Here is a 14,697-nt window from a genome sequence, read left to right as displayed (position 1 = left end):
CAAAGCCAAAGCGACAATACATGTACACTAGAAAAATGCATACATCGGGTATATACAAGAAAGAACAGCAGGCCACAACGAAGAATGAAGACAAAAGCGCGCCTTGCAGTTTATTTTTATTCACCATGACTGACAGCTCTCGTCGTCGTCGGTGTCGGTTTGTATATGGTTCGCTGGTTGGTTTATGTACGGATAAACTTAATTGATGTTGGTTTATTGTGAGAGAGAAACACTATTAATCAACTGATCAGCTCTGACTGACTGACAGTAAAAAAAAAACAACAACATCCGGGCCTTGTTTAGATGTCATCCAAATTCCAAGTTTTTTCACTCTCTCTTCATCACATCAATTTTTAGCCGCTTGCATGGAGTATTAAATGTAGGTAAAAAAAATAACTAATTGCACAGTTTAGTTCAAAATCACGAGATGAATCTTTTGAGCCTAGTTGGTCCACGATTGGATAATATTTATCAAATAAGACGAAAATGCTACTATTTATCGGGTTAAAATTTTTTCGCAATCTAAACGAGCCCCCGAGGACAGAGCTGCGGGCGGGGCCTCAGCTCTGACTGACTGACAGTAAAAAAACAACAACATCCGAGGACAGAGCTGCGGGCGGGGCCTGGGGCTCCCGGTTGATAAAAGCGCTCTGCGTCAATTGCCAAGCATGGAGAAAGATTTGAAGAGGCCTAGTGATGCCACGGTTGCAATTTGCAGTTGCCCAGGATGGCCATTGGCGAGAACCGAGAGGGAAGGAAAGCAGGAACCCCGAGCCCGAGGTCGTTCTCCGGCTTATATCATGATTAATCATGATACGGATTCGCATAAAAAAAAATCATGATAGGGATTTGGAGTTCCCGTGGCCGTGAGTAAAAAAAGGGGGCAAACTTTGGGCTGGTGGGCGGTGCCTGTTTCGCTGTGACACCAAGTTATATGGGCCGGGGCTGGTCCTGCTCAAGGAACCTTCGAGCCATGACCGGGAAAAGCCCACCGACGGCATAGGCAGGCCCCCATCAGAAATTCTCGAAATCCGATCCTATTTATTTATTTTATATTATATTTACAAACATGGGGATTTTCTTTGCTAAAAAAACAAACATGGGGGATTTTCAAAAAAATAATCACAGGGAGATTATTTTTTTATATACTTACTATTACTTATTAGTAGTAAAAAAAATCCGGTTTACAATTCTTTTTCCACCTCAGCTCGCCCCCGGTTCGCTCGACCCCGGTCCCGGTGAGTCCGCCTCCGCTCCTCTCCTCCTTGCGAGAGAAGAAGCACAAGATTACAAGAAGCAAAGCCTCACGCCGCCGCCGCCACCGCCACAGCCGAAGCCGACGAGGGGTAGAACCCCGGAGGGAGGTGGTGGAGGAGGATGGCGGAGGGCGGGGAGGACGCGCGCCGCCGCACCGCAGTCACCGACTACCGCAAGAAGCTCCTCACCTGCCGGGAGCTCGAGGCGCGGGTGAAAACAGGTAACACGCCACCGCCGCCGCATCCTCTTCCGCCCGTCTCCCCCGTGCGTGGATGTCCCCGTCCGTCTCTAGGGTTCGGTGTCGAGGTTTTGGCAAGCGGTGATCGCGCGTGGGGGATCTGGATGTTACGGTACTAGGGCTGCGGGATAGGGTTTTGGCCGCCTCAATTTGGGTCTGAGGGGTGGCATGTTTTTGGCGGTTCAGCCTCATTTAGAGTTTTCGCGTTAGAATAGGTTCTCGTCTAGGGTTTAGATGAACTCTGGTGGGTTTTACAAGTCGGAGAAATCTTTGGATGTTAGTGCTTGGTGATCACATGGTAGATTTCCTCTTTCCGGTTAGCTTGCATTTTGTTAATGGCTGCTGATCATTCATTCTGTAATTGCCTGCGGGTGCCGTGTCCGGACCTGCCGAGGATACGTATTTTGGAGTTTAGTTTCGAGTTAATGTTTTGGGGAAAAATAAGAGTTGTTAGCTCCAGTAATTGAGATTCTAGGTAGTCACTCTACCTTTCATGCTGGAGTCCTAGTTTCGTGTTGTTTTAGTGTTTTTTGGCAGGTCAGGTTGGTTATTTGGTTATATATAGTCGCACTTTATCTTTTAGTAGTCCGAGAGCAGCTCCATTCAGCATTTTGGGCTACTAAACTAGTTTTGGAGGAGGTTTATGAATATGGGCCTATGTAACTTCAAAACTGTGTATCAAAGTACTATGATTTATTGCGTGTGAATGACTTATTCGGTGCACCTTTAAGTGTGGCGCTGTTGACATGCTGATTGACTCATGCTTCTTTCCTCCATTTCCTCGATGCTCCATCAGTGGGTGGTCTCTCTTGTGACTGACTCTCTTAAGCTTGTACTATTTTATTTCAATGTTACAGGTTTTGTTATGCTTGTAACTGATAGATGTGACAGCAGACATTTTCTTACTGATAGCATATACCTGATACTTTTGTTATCTTGATTTTGTGATGAACTTGTATATTTGCACTCAGGGAGGGAGAACCTAAAAAATGCAAAGAAGAACTTGGAAAAAACTGAAGAGGATCTAAAATCATTGCAAAGGGTTGGCCAAATTATCGGTGAGGTGCTTCGACCTTTGGACAAGGAACAATGTAAGTGAAAAAATCCTTATGTTTGTGCAAAACTTTATTTTTAGGAATAATGAAACATAGATGGATTATTCATGTGATCTTCAATTGCATATTCCTTTTCCTAGAAGTTTACAAAAACATGAACTTTTATTGCACTCATGCTAAAGACTTGTTGCTTCTCAACTGATTAATAACTTACCTAGTTTTATCAAAGTAACTGAAACATGTCCTTTTTGAAGTTATTGTCAAGGCTAGCAGTGGACCACGCTATGTTGTTGCCTGCCGAAGTAAAGTTGACAAAGAAAAGTTGATTGCTGGTACACGAGTTGTTCTTGACATGACAACACTTACCATCATGCGCACTCTACCTCGTGAGGTATATGTTTGTTACAGATTGTTTTGCTTATGTGTCCCGTGTATGTTTGATTAACTTTTTAAATTTAGCCTGTGTGGTCGGTGTGTATTTGCAAACTTAATAGTTTGGACCGTAATGACAGGAGTCGGGTTGATGGGATTGATGGATTAGTGGCAGGTGGCGGGGTTCCCTTGGTGCGGAGAGAGAAAGAGTAAAGAGATCAGGATGGGTAGACTAGAGGAAGAGTTAGGACTTAGGACTACCTAGGTGGACAATGTGCTAGAGTGGCCATCATTACAGCAGCCCAGTTTACCTTTCCTTCCTTTTTTAGACACTTGCTTCCCTCAATCCTGACCTGGTCGAGTTGTATTTTATAGCAGCCTAGTTTGCCTTTCCTTCTTTTTTAGACACCTGCATCCCTCAATCGCAACCTGGTCAACTTGTATTAGTTACTATATATGACTTGGATATTATTAATCCCTGATGCATTATTGTTCTTATTCCTATTTCTCAGGTTGACCCTGTGGTTTACAACATGCTACATGAAGATCCTGGCAATGTTAGTTACTCAGCTGTAGGTGGGTTGTCAGACCAAATAAGGGAACTCAGAGAATCCATTGAGTTACCACTTATGAACCCAGAATTGTTTCTCCGTGTCGGAATTAAGCCGCCAAAGTAATTCAAGAAATAAATTTGCTTTGGAATACAATATCACATAGTTATCTCAAAGCTTCAAATTGATGGCTGCCCATTTTCATGATCCTGGGGTGTACTAAATGTTACTTTACTCATTCAAGGGTGTGCTGCTCTACGGTCCACCTGGAACTGGGAAGACACTCCTAGCTAGAGCCATTGCTAGCAACATTGATGCTAATTTCTTGAAGGTCTGGAAAGTAACTTATGACATATATTAAGCATTTGTTTTTTTCATTGATGTGGACATTTTGAACAGGTTGTGTCAAGTGCTATCATTGATAAATATATTGGTGAAAGTGCACGCTTAATTCGTGAAATGTTTAACTATGCACGTGAGCATCAGGTAAGCTTTGCTTTGTTTTTTTATCTGTGTATGTATACCTAGCTATCCTGACTCATTTATTTCTCTTGGGGAAGGTGTCAACATGAGATGGTTTGGACATGTCCAACGGAGACCTCTAGAGGCACCGGTGCGTAGTGGAATCCTAAGCCAGGATAGTAACGTGAAGTGAGGCAGAGGAAGACCGAAGTTGACTTGGGTAGAGGCAATAAAAAGATACTTGAAAGGATGGAATATACCCAAAGACTTAGCCTTAGATAGGAGTGCTTGGAAAACAGCTATTCACGTGCCTGAACCTTGATTGCTTCTGCTGGGTTTCAACTAACCCAACTTGTTTGGGACTTAAAGGCTTTGTTGTTGTTGTTGTGGGGAAGGTGTCAACATGAACTTGAGATAACTATAAAGAGTCCATTCATTAGTGAGACTGAAAGTAGAAGAAGTAAGGTACTAGTGCAGAGCATCTCCAGCTCTAAATGAGTAAATGTACATTGCCAAGGATAAATTGGGAAACAACCTTTTGCATTTTAGTTAGCATGCAGGCTTGTTTACTTGGAAAAAAAAACTGGAAATATGCACACCCGTGGATGATTTGTCTATCTTTTACATCGAAGTGCATAATCTGTGTAATTGTCATTTCTCTAAAGTGTTGTCTTTGGTTTGATCTCGCTGCCTAGCCATGCATCATTTTCATGGATGAAATTGATGCCATTGGTGGCCGAAGATTAAGTGAGGGCACAAGTGCAGATCGTGAGATTCAGAGAACATTGATGGAGCTTCTAAATCAGCTAGATGGATTCGACGAACTTGGGAAGGTATGCCTTTTCTGTGGAAATGATATTAAGAAGGTTTTTTCATATTAATTGCCTGCTATTCATCTCTTGGAACCGGTACATAGTGACATGAAAGTTTTTTTCTCTTCTAAATTTGTTCATCAATTGCTGTAGATTCATATTGCATTTGCATGATGCAAAAAGCGATTCACAATTTGTGAGAAGAGAATTATTATTCTTTGTTCGAATCAATCCTTCTGCCCTCATACAGTAGTCACAGAATACAGCTACATAATCAATCATTTGCAATGTTGTCCTTGCCAACAAGTGATAATTCCAGATTTACAATTTTGGTGTAGAAAGCTATAGACTTTATTAAGATGATGCTGGTTGTCCCTTACTTCTTGTCCTAATATTTGCAGTGCTGTCTGTCTACTTGCATAGTGTCTCACAAAAACACTCTTGTCTTGTTTATATAGGTGAAAATAATCATGGCAACCAACCGGCCTGATGTTTTGGATCCCGCACTCCTTCGTCCTGGGCGGTTGGACAGGAAGATTGAGATCCCACTGTCGAATGAACAGGGGAGGATGGAGGTCCTCAAGATCCATGCAGCTGGCATCGCGAAGCGAGATTGACTATGAAGCTGTAGTCAAACTAGCTGAAGTGAGTTAATCTTTAGTCGATCTAGCTATGTAAACTCTTTAACATGATTTGGAGCTATCTCCTGAACCCTAGCCCTTGCGATCTATTACAGGGCTTCAACGGAGCCGATCTGCGCAACGTCTGCACTGAAGCCGGCATGGCTGCTATCCGAGCGGAGCGTGACTATGTAATTCACGAGGACTTCATGAAGGTGCACTTGCATACCCTAATTTTCTTCTATTAAACAGAGCTTGCTTGGTGCTCATCCTGCCTCCCCCTTCCCTTTATGATGGAATTGTTTCAGGCCGTGCGCAAGCTGAACGACGCTAAGAAGCTCGAGTCCAGTGCGCACTACAGCGCTGACTTCGGAAAGGATTGAAGGGGTGTTCTGATCATAGTGCAAACTGTGTTAGGTTGTATTCATCTAATCTTGGGCGGAAGAGCTCTCATCCAGACGCCATGGGATCACTCTTGATTTATTTATTTATTTACTTATTAGTTTCATCAGATAGATTCCAGGATGGGGGGGGGGGGGGGGGGGGGGGGGGGGGGGGGGACATGTGGCAGTTGGGGGCATGGGTGTAGCATGTAGACGTCGAATCTTTTTAATAGACGAAACTTGCACCATGATATCTAGCAGCTCATTTAGCCACGCGTCCTGTACTTCTCCACTGTTTGATGTAAATTGGACGTTGAAACGGTGGTACAGGCACGCCTTCAAGATTCACGCTGCTTGCTGATGCACTCCCGCCGTAGGTTCGTGTTCGCCGATGCTTGCCGCCAAGGATGAGCCCTCTGCGCTGGCGACGGGGCCACGGAATCTGCAGGTGCGGGGACGGATTTGTCTTCGCCTCTTGCATGGGGGCTGAACTTGCAAACAATCCTAAAATCCTAGAGAAGTAGCAACATCAAGAAGCACTATTAGTAACTGACGAGTCTGATATTGTTTAACTGATGAGAAAAGTTCGACACACACGTAGCACCAAATCTTTGGATCCGGCCCCTCCCCTCCCCTCCCCCCCTCCCCTTCTTCTTCCGGATCGGCCCCTCCCCTCCTTCTTTCCCCGCCGGCGGCCGCGGATCCGGCCCCTCCCCTCCCTCCCTTTTCTTCCGTCGTGGATCTAGCCCCCCCCCCTCCTCCTCCCCTTCTTCCCAGATCTAGCCCTCACAGACATTGGACTTCGTTTGTTTTACTATGTCATTAAGTACCATCATAACTTACATGCTGTGAGCTAGCCATTCGTGCGTGTACTTAGAAGTATCTTCTTAGCACTTGTTGCAATAGCATTGTGTTTTTAATTGTGCCTTGTTACCTGCTGTTTATTGCAGCAGCCGTTTTGCTTCATGTTGGACGTACTCTCCTTCACTATTTTATTGGAAGAAATGATTAGTAGGAATCGAGAAGAGAGCCCATCTGTTCCTTCTATGTCTCTATATGTACAGCAGTGACAGTCGTCAGTGTTCATGCCTTCCCTGGTTTTCAAATAGCAGCAGCAGCAGCACTAAGACAAGGTAAGCATCCTACAGATTCCTCTCTAGTGCATGCCTGGCTTTGCTCTAAATTTGTTTCTGTGCAGCAGGTCAGTCCATTGCCAGTGAGCGGCAATTTGTTCTGGCAGCTGGCAGCCTTGATTTTCAGATCAACAACACAAGGTATTCTTTAACAACAACAGCTGTAGCTATCAACTTTCTTAACCTAGAGTTCGCCTGCTTCGAGAGCGACTGTGGCGCCATCCAGGGCACTGGCGGCTGCGCCCGGCCAGACGAAGGCCTCCTGTCGCGGGCGTCGGTGGCCATGAACGCCTACTACCAGGCCCGGGGCAGGAACTCGTGGAACTGCTTCTTCAACGGCACCGGCCTCATCACCATCACTGACCCCAGTGAGTAGACTGTCTTGCTGTGACTGTGAGTGTCTCGTTGCTTGTCAACTGTGTTGGCGGGCTGACATGGCTGGTGTTCTTGATTCTTGCAGGTCTTGGCACCTGCAAATATACATCTATTATGCTGCTTGCATTCTCTCCGTATTTAATTTAGCAGTATGTGCTTCCAATCTTCAATTTTAGTCATCTAGAATCCTCTCTCTCTCTATCTTTTTTCTCATATCCTATCCATATACTATTGAAAAAGTGAATGGTTTTCGATCCATCTTTCTTCTTTCCTACAGTTTAGGCCTGTAGGCCTCTGATTCCTTTTTTTCTCTCTTAAAGCTAGCTGTCCAGATAAAAACACGGCCGGCTACTCTATAAATACACATGATTAATTAAATAATTAGTCAATCTACATAATCTGTTGCATCGACGTGAACGTTGAAACCGATGAAGCTAACAGAGCTGAGATCCATCATTGCTGATGCAAGAAAACGGTCCATGCATGCATGAGTTATGACCGCAAGCAAGCCAACAGATACTAGGGGCATTTGGCACTCTCTGAAGCTGATCACGTTGATAATGAAGTCTCGTGTGCCACACGTGCATAGCTGGCTTCTCGCCTATGTTTGGTTTGGTTTCTTCCTTGATTTGAAAGTGGCCGTGGCACGTGGGACCCAATCGCCAGTGGCGTAAGGTCTTTGATTGGAACCTGGTTCGTCATCAGTTTTTGTCCCCATGGCATGCATGCCTATGTTTGGAAACCTGAACCTGAAGCAGCCCATGCGGCACGGAGCCTGCATGCTCCCAATGCTCTAGCCGATCCGACGGTCAGCAGCGTCTCCATCCTCCCGCGCACGAATCCTGCCGGCGAAGCAACGGCTCGAAACAAAACCGTGGAACGCTCGGCCGCGGGGAAACGCCCTCCTCCGTCCTCCCCCACCTCTCCCGCCCGCTCTCTCACCGCCAGTTCGTTCTACAGACCCCACGGCCGGAAATCCAAATAAGGATCACCACCGTCGGCGGGATCCTCGCATGCATGCATGACGAAGCCGGCGGCGAGGAGCGCGTCGACGGTGTCGGAGGCGGTGGCGGTGGCGGAGAGCGCGCGGCGGGTGGCGCCGATGAAGCTGCTGGTGCGCGTGGTGGAGGCGCGGGGCCTCCCCGCCGTGCACCTCAACGGCTCCAGCGACCCCTTCGTGAAGCTCAAGCTGGGCAAGCGCCGCGCCAAGACGGCCGTCGTGAAGCGCAGCCTGGCCCCCGCCTGGGACGAGGAGTTCAGCTTCCTCGTCGGCGACGTCGCCGAGGAGCTGGTGGTGTCGGTGCTCAACGAGGACAAGTACTTCAGCAACGACCTGCTGGGCCTGGTCCGGGTGCCGCTGTCGCAGGTCATGGAGACCGACGACCTCTCCCTCGGCACCCAGTGGTACCAGCTCCAGCCCAAGAGCAAGAAGTCCAAGAAGAAATGCCGCGGTATCATCGCAGTTGCGCGGTTTCTCGACCTTCTTCTAATTCTGCTCTTCCTTTCATTTTTGGCCATATTATCCACAACGCAAATTATGTTGTTTTGTTCTATGCTATTGCAGGAGAAGTTTGTCTGCACGTATCATTGTCCACAAGAACCCACGTATCTGACGAATCACAGAGTGTTCCTCATCCTCCTTCAGATGACTTAGCATCCAGTTCAGACAGCCCCATTGAGCGCAAAACATTATCGACAACATGTAGCTGCATCGACCTATCAGCCGTTTCCAGCATCGAACCCCGAGCAACTCACAGCAGCTTCGAACGATTCCCGGACAGCATTCTGGATCTTCCAGCCCGGAGTAGCGTGGAAGAGGCAGCCTCTGAACCTGGACCACCAGCTGCAGACACTGATGCAACGCCGCCAAATCCGTCATCGGTGGTAGAGGTCTTGTCCCGCTATTTCTTCAGGAAACCTGAGAATGCTGCTCCTACTGTGCAGCATCCGACTGCATCAGACACTGATCAGCCAGTTGATCATCGGTTGCAAGAGCCAAACGCGAGCTCATCAGAAGATCGTGAAATCCCTGAGAAAGGCACGGTGGCACCTGAGTCAAGTCTTGATGAGCTGCTCAAAGTCATGGAGTCGAAAGATCAAGGCAGTGAGATGCCAGTCAACTTGCCTGGTGGTGTGCTGGTTGACGAATCTTATGTCGCCGCGCCGACCGAGTTGAACTCTCTCCTGTTCTCTCCGAGTTCAGACTTCTGGCCAGCAGTGGCAGAGCTTCAGGGAACAAGTGGGTTTCAGATTGAACCATGGAAACTTGACAGCAATGAGAGCTGTGTGCAAAGAACATTGACTTACACAAAAGCTGCAAGCAAGTTGGTTAAAGCTGTGAAAGCCACAGAAGAACAGAAGTACCTGAAAGCAGCCGCAAATTCTTACGCGGTGTTTTCTGTTGTCAGCACTCCTGATGTTCCCTGCGGAAATTGCTTCAAGGTGGAGATACTGTACTGTATCACACCAGGTCCCCATCTATCATCTGAAGAGCAAACATCTCATCTTACTGTAAGCTGGAGGGTAAACTTTGTTCAGAGCACAATGATAAAAGGAATGATTGAGAATGGTGCAAAACAAGGCATGGCCGAAGGTTATGCGCAGTTCTCTGAAGTACTAAACCAGAAGCTTAAAGTAGCCGAGCTTGATGATGCTAATTCAAACAAAGAAAAGATTTTAGCCTCATTACATGCACAAAAGGAAACAGGTTGGCGGTTGATTGTCCGCTTTCTCGGGAACTTCACATTCATATTCTCTGTTGCCATAGCACTATATGTTATAGCACACCTTCATTTGTCCAAGCCTGATGTGACGCATGGGCTTGAGTATTTTGGCCTTGACCTTCCAGATTCAATTGGGGAGGTTGTAGTTTGTGCAGTTTTAATTCTTCAGGGGCAGAGCATTGTCAAAGTAACACGGCGCTTCTTATGTGCATGGAAACAAAGAGGTAACTATCTCAATTCTTTATCATTATCTAATATGAAATCTTTGAACATAAATCTATTTTTATGAATTGGCTGAATAGCTATTTGTATTGTAAGAGTTGCACTGTTGTGAAAAGAGAGAATACACTGTTTTGAAAAGGGATATTTTTTTTGACCGAATCAGCAGGGGAGTCCCCTACCTTTTTTTTGTTTTTCTATTAAATGAAAGAATGGTATTTACAGAGTTTTTATAAATACAAGGCTTCCAAGCCCAAAAAGAAAAGATGATCCTATACAATGAAACTATCTCTCCAAGAAGTTAAAAGAGCTTGTCTGCTGGGCTTGGCCTTAGTGCAAACTTGACCAAGTTCTTCACTGAAATCTCTTTTCCACCAAGTTGAAAAGGGATATCAGGAGTACAGTCCCCAAATAGCTACCTCTGTTCGACGTACTTGTTTTGGTTCCATTTGTTTCACTTGGCTTAAGCATATCGACTCTGTTTCCTGTATTAGGTAGTGACCATGGGGTCAAAGCTCACGGTGATGGTTGGTTGTTGACTGTTGCACTCATCGAAGGCACTGGTATTACAGCTACTGGTTCATCTGACCTATTTGATATCTATGTTGTTTTTACATGCAATGCTAAGAGGAAAACAAGCTCAATTAAATTTCAGACATCAGATCCAAAATGGAACGGTTAGTTACTTTCACTTCTCCCCTTTTTTCCTTTGTTCTCAACCGTGATGAGATGGAATTCAATTTTACCAGTGCAGTGGTCCTACCTAAACTTATGTTTTTCTGACTCGTTTGATATCTACCTTTCTAGAGATATTCGAATTTGATGCTATGGATGATCCTCCATCAAGGATGGATGTTGCTATATATGATTCGAGCGGACAATGTGTCATTGGTCACACAGAAGTCAACTTTTTGAAAAACAATTTGTCAGAATTAACTGACATATGGCTTCCTCTCAATGGGAAGTGTGATCAAGCAAGTAACCCTAAATTGCATTTGAGAATATTTTTGAACAACTCGAGGGGGACTGAAGTTGTCATGAATTACCTAGCAAAGATGGGAAAAGAAGTTGGTAAGAAGGTAAGGAATTTAGCAGTTCTATTGTGAGAAGCTAACCAGTATACTCCGTATTCAGTTGTCATAGTAATGTAGGACATATATGCAGATAAATTTGCGGTCAACCCAAACAAATGTAGCATTCCGAAAGCTGTTTGCCCTCCCTCCAGAAGAGTTCCTCATCGACGATTTCACCTGCCATCTGAAACGGAAGATGCCACTTCAGGTTGTTATGGCTCAATTATTATTGTTAGTCCTTTATTTGAAATGGAACCTCCGAGTGTCCAAATTGATTTCTTATGTTTGGAGTGCTTTGTTGAATGTTGCAATATATTCCATATGTTGCTTGACTATTTTTATTGTGATTTAGTACTATATCTCTTCGCTGGTTGATGGTCCATTTGACTCTTGCCAATATCTATTTCCATTTGTTGATACTCAAATCTGTCCTTTTTCATGTAATTTAGGGCCGCCTCTTTTTCTCTCCAAGAATAGTTGGATTTTATGCCAACATATTTGGACACAAAACCAAGTTTTTCTTTTTGTGGGAGGACGTCGATGACATCCAGGTTATCCCTGCTACACTGTCAATCGGTAGCCCGTCTTTGATGATCATCCTTCGAAAGGATAGAGGTTTAGAAGCAAAACATGGTGCCAAGGGAACAGATCATCATGGAAGACTCAAATTTAATTTCCAATCTTTTGTTTCCTTCAATGATGCTTACAGGTAGATTCAATTTCTTACCTTTTAAAATCTGATAAGACATTTGGCCTAAATGTATCTTTGATTGTTTATATTTTGCTTTGAGGAGTTCTTGATTAGATTTTTTTATGAGTTCTTGATTAGATTGATGCTCATGGGTTTTGTTGAGCGTTGGAAGTTGACTGTATTTACAAACTATTTTAGAAAACATGTTATCGATTTTTTGAATGTAAAAACATGTTACTGATTCATATTAAGGTTCTCATATACTTACACAAAACTCATGAATTCTTTCGACCAATTGTAGAACCGGTACTTAGGCACTTAATCTGGATTACTGTTTTCCCACGAATACCACTCACCAAACAATTCTGCTATTTCTCTAATGAATAAATCACATCAAGGAACCTTTATCTCACAGGATAATCACAGCAATTTGGAAAATTCGAGCACTCAGTCCAGAACAGAAGGGGGAGGCGATCGAAAAAGATGAAGTGAAAGAACTACTGCCTGAAGAAGGCGGATCCTTGTTCACTAATGTGGATGTTAAAATGTCTGAAATATTTTCATCAGTTCTTTCTGTTGATGTGAGTGCTGCTTTTTACATTGCAAATGGTGTTACAAAACACGTAATTTGTTTTGAGCGTCCATAGGAGTATCTGCTTCTGCAGGTCGAGTCCTTGATGGAGATGTTTTCAGGAGGTCCCCTGGAGCACAAAATGATGCAAAAGGCCGGTTGTATAGACTACACTGCCACACAATGGGAACTTGTAGGATGCAATATACAGCAGCGGCAAACAAGCTATAAGTTCGACAAAAACTTGTCTCGGTACGGAGGAGAAGCGACCACCACTGAGCAGAAGTATAGCTTGGTCAACCAAGATGGATGGGCCATTGAAAAGGTGATGACCCTCCAAGGTGTTCTGCTTGCAGACTACTTCAATGTAAGGCACTCCTCTATACACCATTTGTTCTACTTTCTTTTGGAACTTTTGTGTTTTTCTTTAACTCGCTTTAAAATATGATTCGTGTGATCATGCAGCTCCAGATGAAGTACTATATGACGAATATACCTTCGAAACCAAATACATGCAGTATGCTGGTTTTGTTGGGGATTGCCTGGTTAAAGAGTAACAAGCAGCAGAAGAAGGTCACGAAGACTATTATTTCCAATACCTCAAATAGATTGAAGGAACTCTTTGCTGAAGTCGAGAAGGAGCTTACATCAAAAAACGGTAGCCTTCTTAATGCAGCAACTGGTCCCACTACTGCTTAAATGTTATCAGTATCACATACAAAAAGTATTACAAAATTCACATCAAAGCAATTCCAAGGAGTGCCCCAAAATTAACTAGCATGCAGGTAAGAATTGATAAGAGTATGTCGTCAATAATTCATATGGTTACATTGCCTTGCAGTCAACCAAGTTAATTTTTAGTACAGGCATACTGTGTAGAAGCTAAATAAAATGATCCTGCTTTCAGTTTATTGATCTCTGAAACAATCATGTTCCTTTAATCTCAGCCATGGATGCTATTGAAGTATTGATTTATTTTCTTTGCACAACGGCTTTCAGGTACAAGCTAACATCCGTACAGTACCAAACGTAGCTTGGGCATTGCATGAATCAAATGCGTATGAAGAACCCAGCAGAGTGGATAGCTGTTTGTGATCTCTTCCTGTTCAATGGTGTCACCTGCTTCAGCGCTGTTGCATTGCCGGTAGAAATCTTACAGAGATGAGAGCTCAAAGTGCTTCAATGTAAATAGATTGTTTCAGAAACACTTCACAGAAAGTGGGCGCAGAGTTGTGTATGTCCAGCTGACATATATAGTTAAAGGAATCTAACTTTCGCTCATGGATGTAAAATAGAAAAAAATGGGGAAAATATGTAAGATCAAATTCAGAGTATGCTTTGCCCTTTCTTTCTGTTGAATTTCCTCGATGCATGAGTATGTACAGATAAGCAGGAAATATTGGTTAGGAGAAAAATGCATTAGTTTTTGAAGGAATATGTTGCGATGGACTTCATGAAGAAGTTTGAAATATGATTTTTCAGCTAATATGCAGATCGAAGGGATGCTATATAGTTTCTTAAAAAAATGTATTTCAGCTTATATAAGAGAAGGGTTATAATGTAAGACTGACAGACAAATGTTAGATATGTTATAATAGGTCCTAGGGATGCAAGAGAACAAATGGTGCGAAGACCGGCAAAAAACGGAACAAAAAGAAACAAGTGCGAGTAAGGCCTAAGAACTCGAGAGCTTTGAGTGATAGGGGCATAGGGTTGTGTTGCCTTTGTATCTTGGTGATCTAGAGCGTTCGAGGTCTTCATGGCCTTTCGATGAAGGCGTGGTGGCCTTCAAGGTGGTGGCCCTCCATTATTGGTGTGGAGCGGTGACGTGTCGGTGTGTGGGGGGAGGGGACGAGGAGACCCCCTCCCTCGTGTGGAGAAACTCCGTAGTTGATACGATGTCAAGGTGACTGTAGTTTGGGGAGGTAGTGAGACTATGTGACTCGCACCTGCCTTTGGTTTGTATTTGACACCGTGACCGAATCGGGTGACAGTGGTGGCAGTTGAGACTTGGTGACCCACAACACTATCTTGGGTTAGCGGAGGCCTTATGTGGTAGTCCAACACCGTAGTAGTGATCGGGTTACATAGGAGACTTTGTGACTCCATTGCCTTTGATCGAGCCGGGTTACATAGGAGACTTTGTGACTCCATTGCCTTTG

General features: G+C 44.4%; 1 protein-coding gene and 1 pseudogene across 4 annotated transcripts; both read left to right on the top strand.

Annotated features, from left to right (window-relative positions):
* The first annotated feature begins 1,216 nt into the window (after positions 1-1,216).
* On the top strand, positions 1,217-5,889 carry LOC136527726 (26S proteasome regulatory subunit S10B homolog B-like; annotated as a pseudogene).
* A 2,345-nt stretch (positions 5,890-8,234) lies between these two features.
* Positions 8,235-13,838, top strand: LOC136529369 (C2 and GRAM domain-containing protein At1g03370-like). Of its 4 annotated transcripts, none has more exons than XR_010777272.1 (10): positions 8,235-8,709; positions 8,823-10,205; positions 10,695-10,877; positions 11,008-11,279; positions 11,365-11,481; positions 11,723-11,982; positions 12,380-12,545; positions 12,630-12,902; positions 13,001-13,320; positions 13,535-13,838. XR_010777272.1 is itself a non-coding variant. In XM_066522441.1 (10 exons), the coding sequence occupies exons 1-10, from the start codon at positions 8,280-8,282 to the stop codon at positions 13,543-13,545; spliced, it is 3,288 nt and encodes a 1,095-aa protein (XP_066378538.1). In that variant the 5' UTR covers positions 8,235-8,279; the 3' UTR covers positions 13,546-13,838. The 4 variants fall into 4 exon arrangements, 3 of the variants coding, with proteins under 3 accessions (XP_066378538.1, XP_066378537.1, XP_066378540.1); XM_066522441.1 differs by having other exon boundaries at positions 13,001-13,193; XM_066522440.1 differs by lacking the exon at positions 13,535-13,838 and having other exon boundaries at positions 13,001-13,380.
* Positions 13,839-14,697: the final 859 nt, after the last annotated feature.

Source organism: Miscanthus floridulus, chromosome 19 (genome assembly GCF_019320115.1).
Source record: "Miscanthus floridulus cultivar M001 chromosome 19, ASM1932011v1, whole genome shotgun sequence".
Classification (NCBI taxonomy): Eukaryota; Viridiplantae; Streptophyta; class Magnoliopsida; order Poales; family Poaceae; genus Miscanthus; species Miscanthus floridulus.
This window is presented reverse-complemented; position numbering and strand designations above follow the sequence as displayed.

Coding starts and splice junctions, on each gene's coding strand:
- LOC136529369 (XM_066522440.1), top strand. CDS start 8,280: ATGACGAAGCCGGCGGCGAGGAGCGCGTCGACGGTGTCGGAGGCGGTG. Junction 11,983..12,379: donor TCCTTCAATGATGCTTACAG/GTAGATTCAATT, acceptor TTTATCTCACAG/GATAATCACAGCAATTTGGA. Junction 12,903..13,000: donor TGCTTGCAGACTACTTCAAT/GTAAGGCACTCC, acceptor GTGATCATGCAG/CTCCAGATGAAGTACTATAT.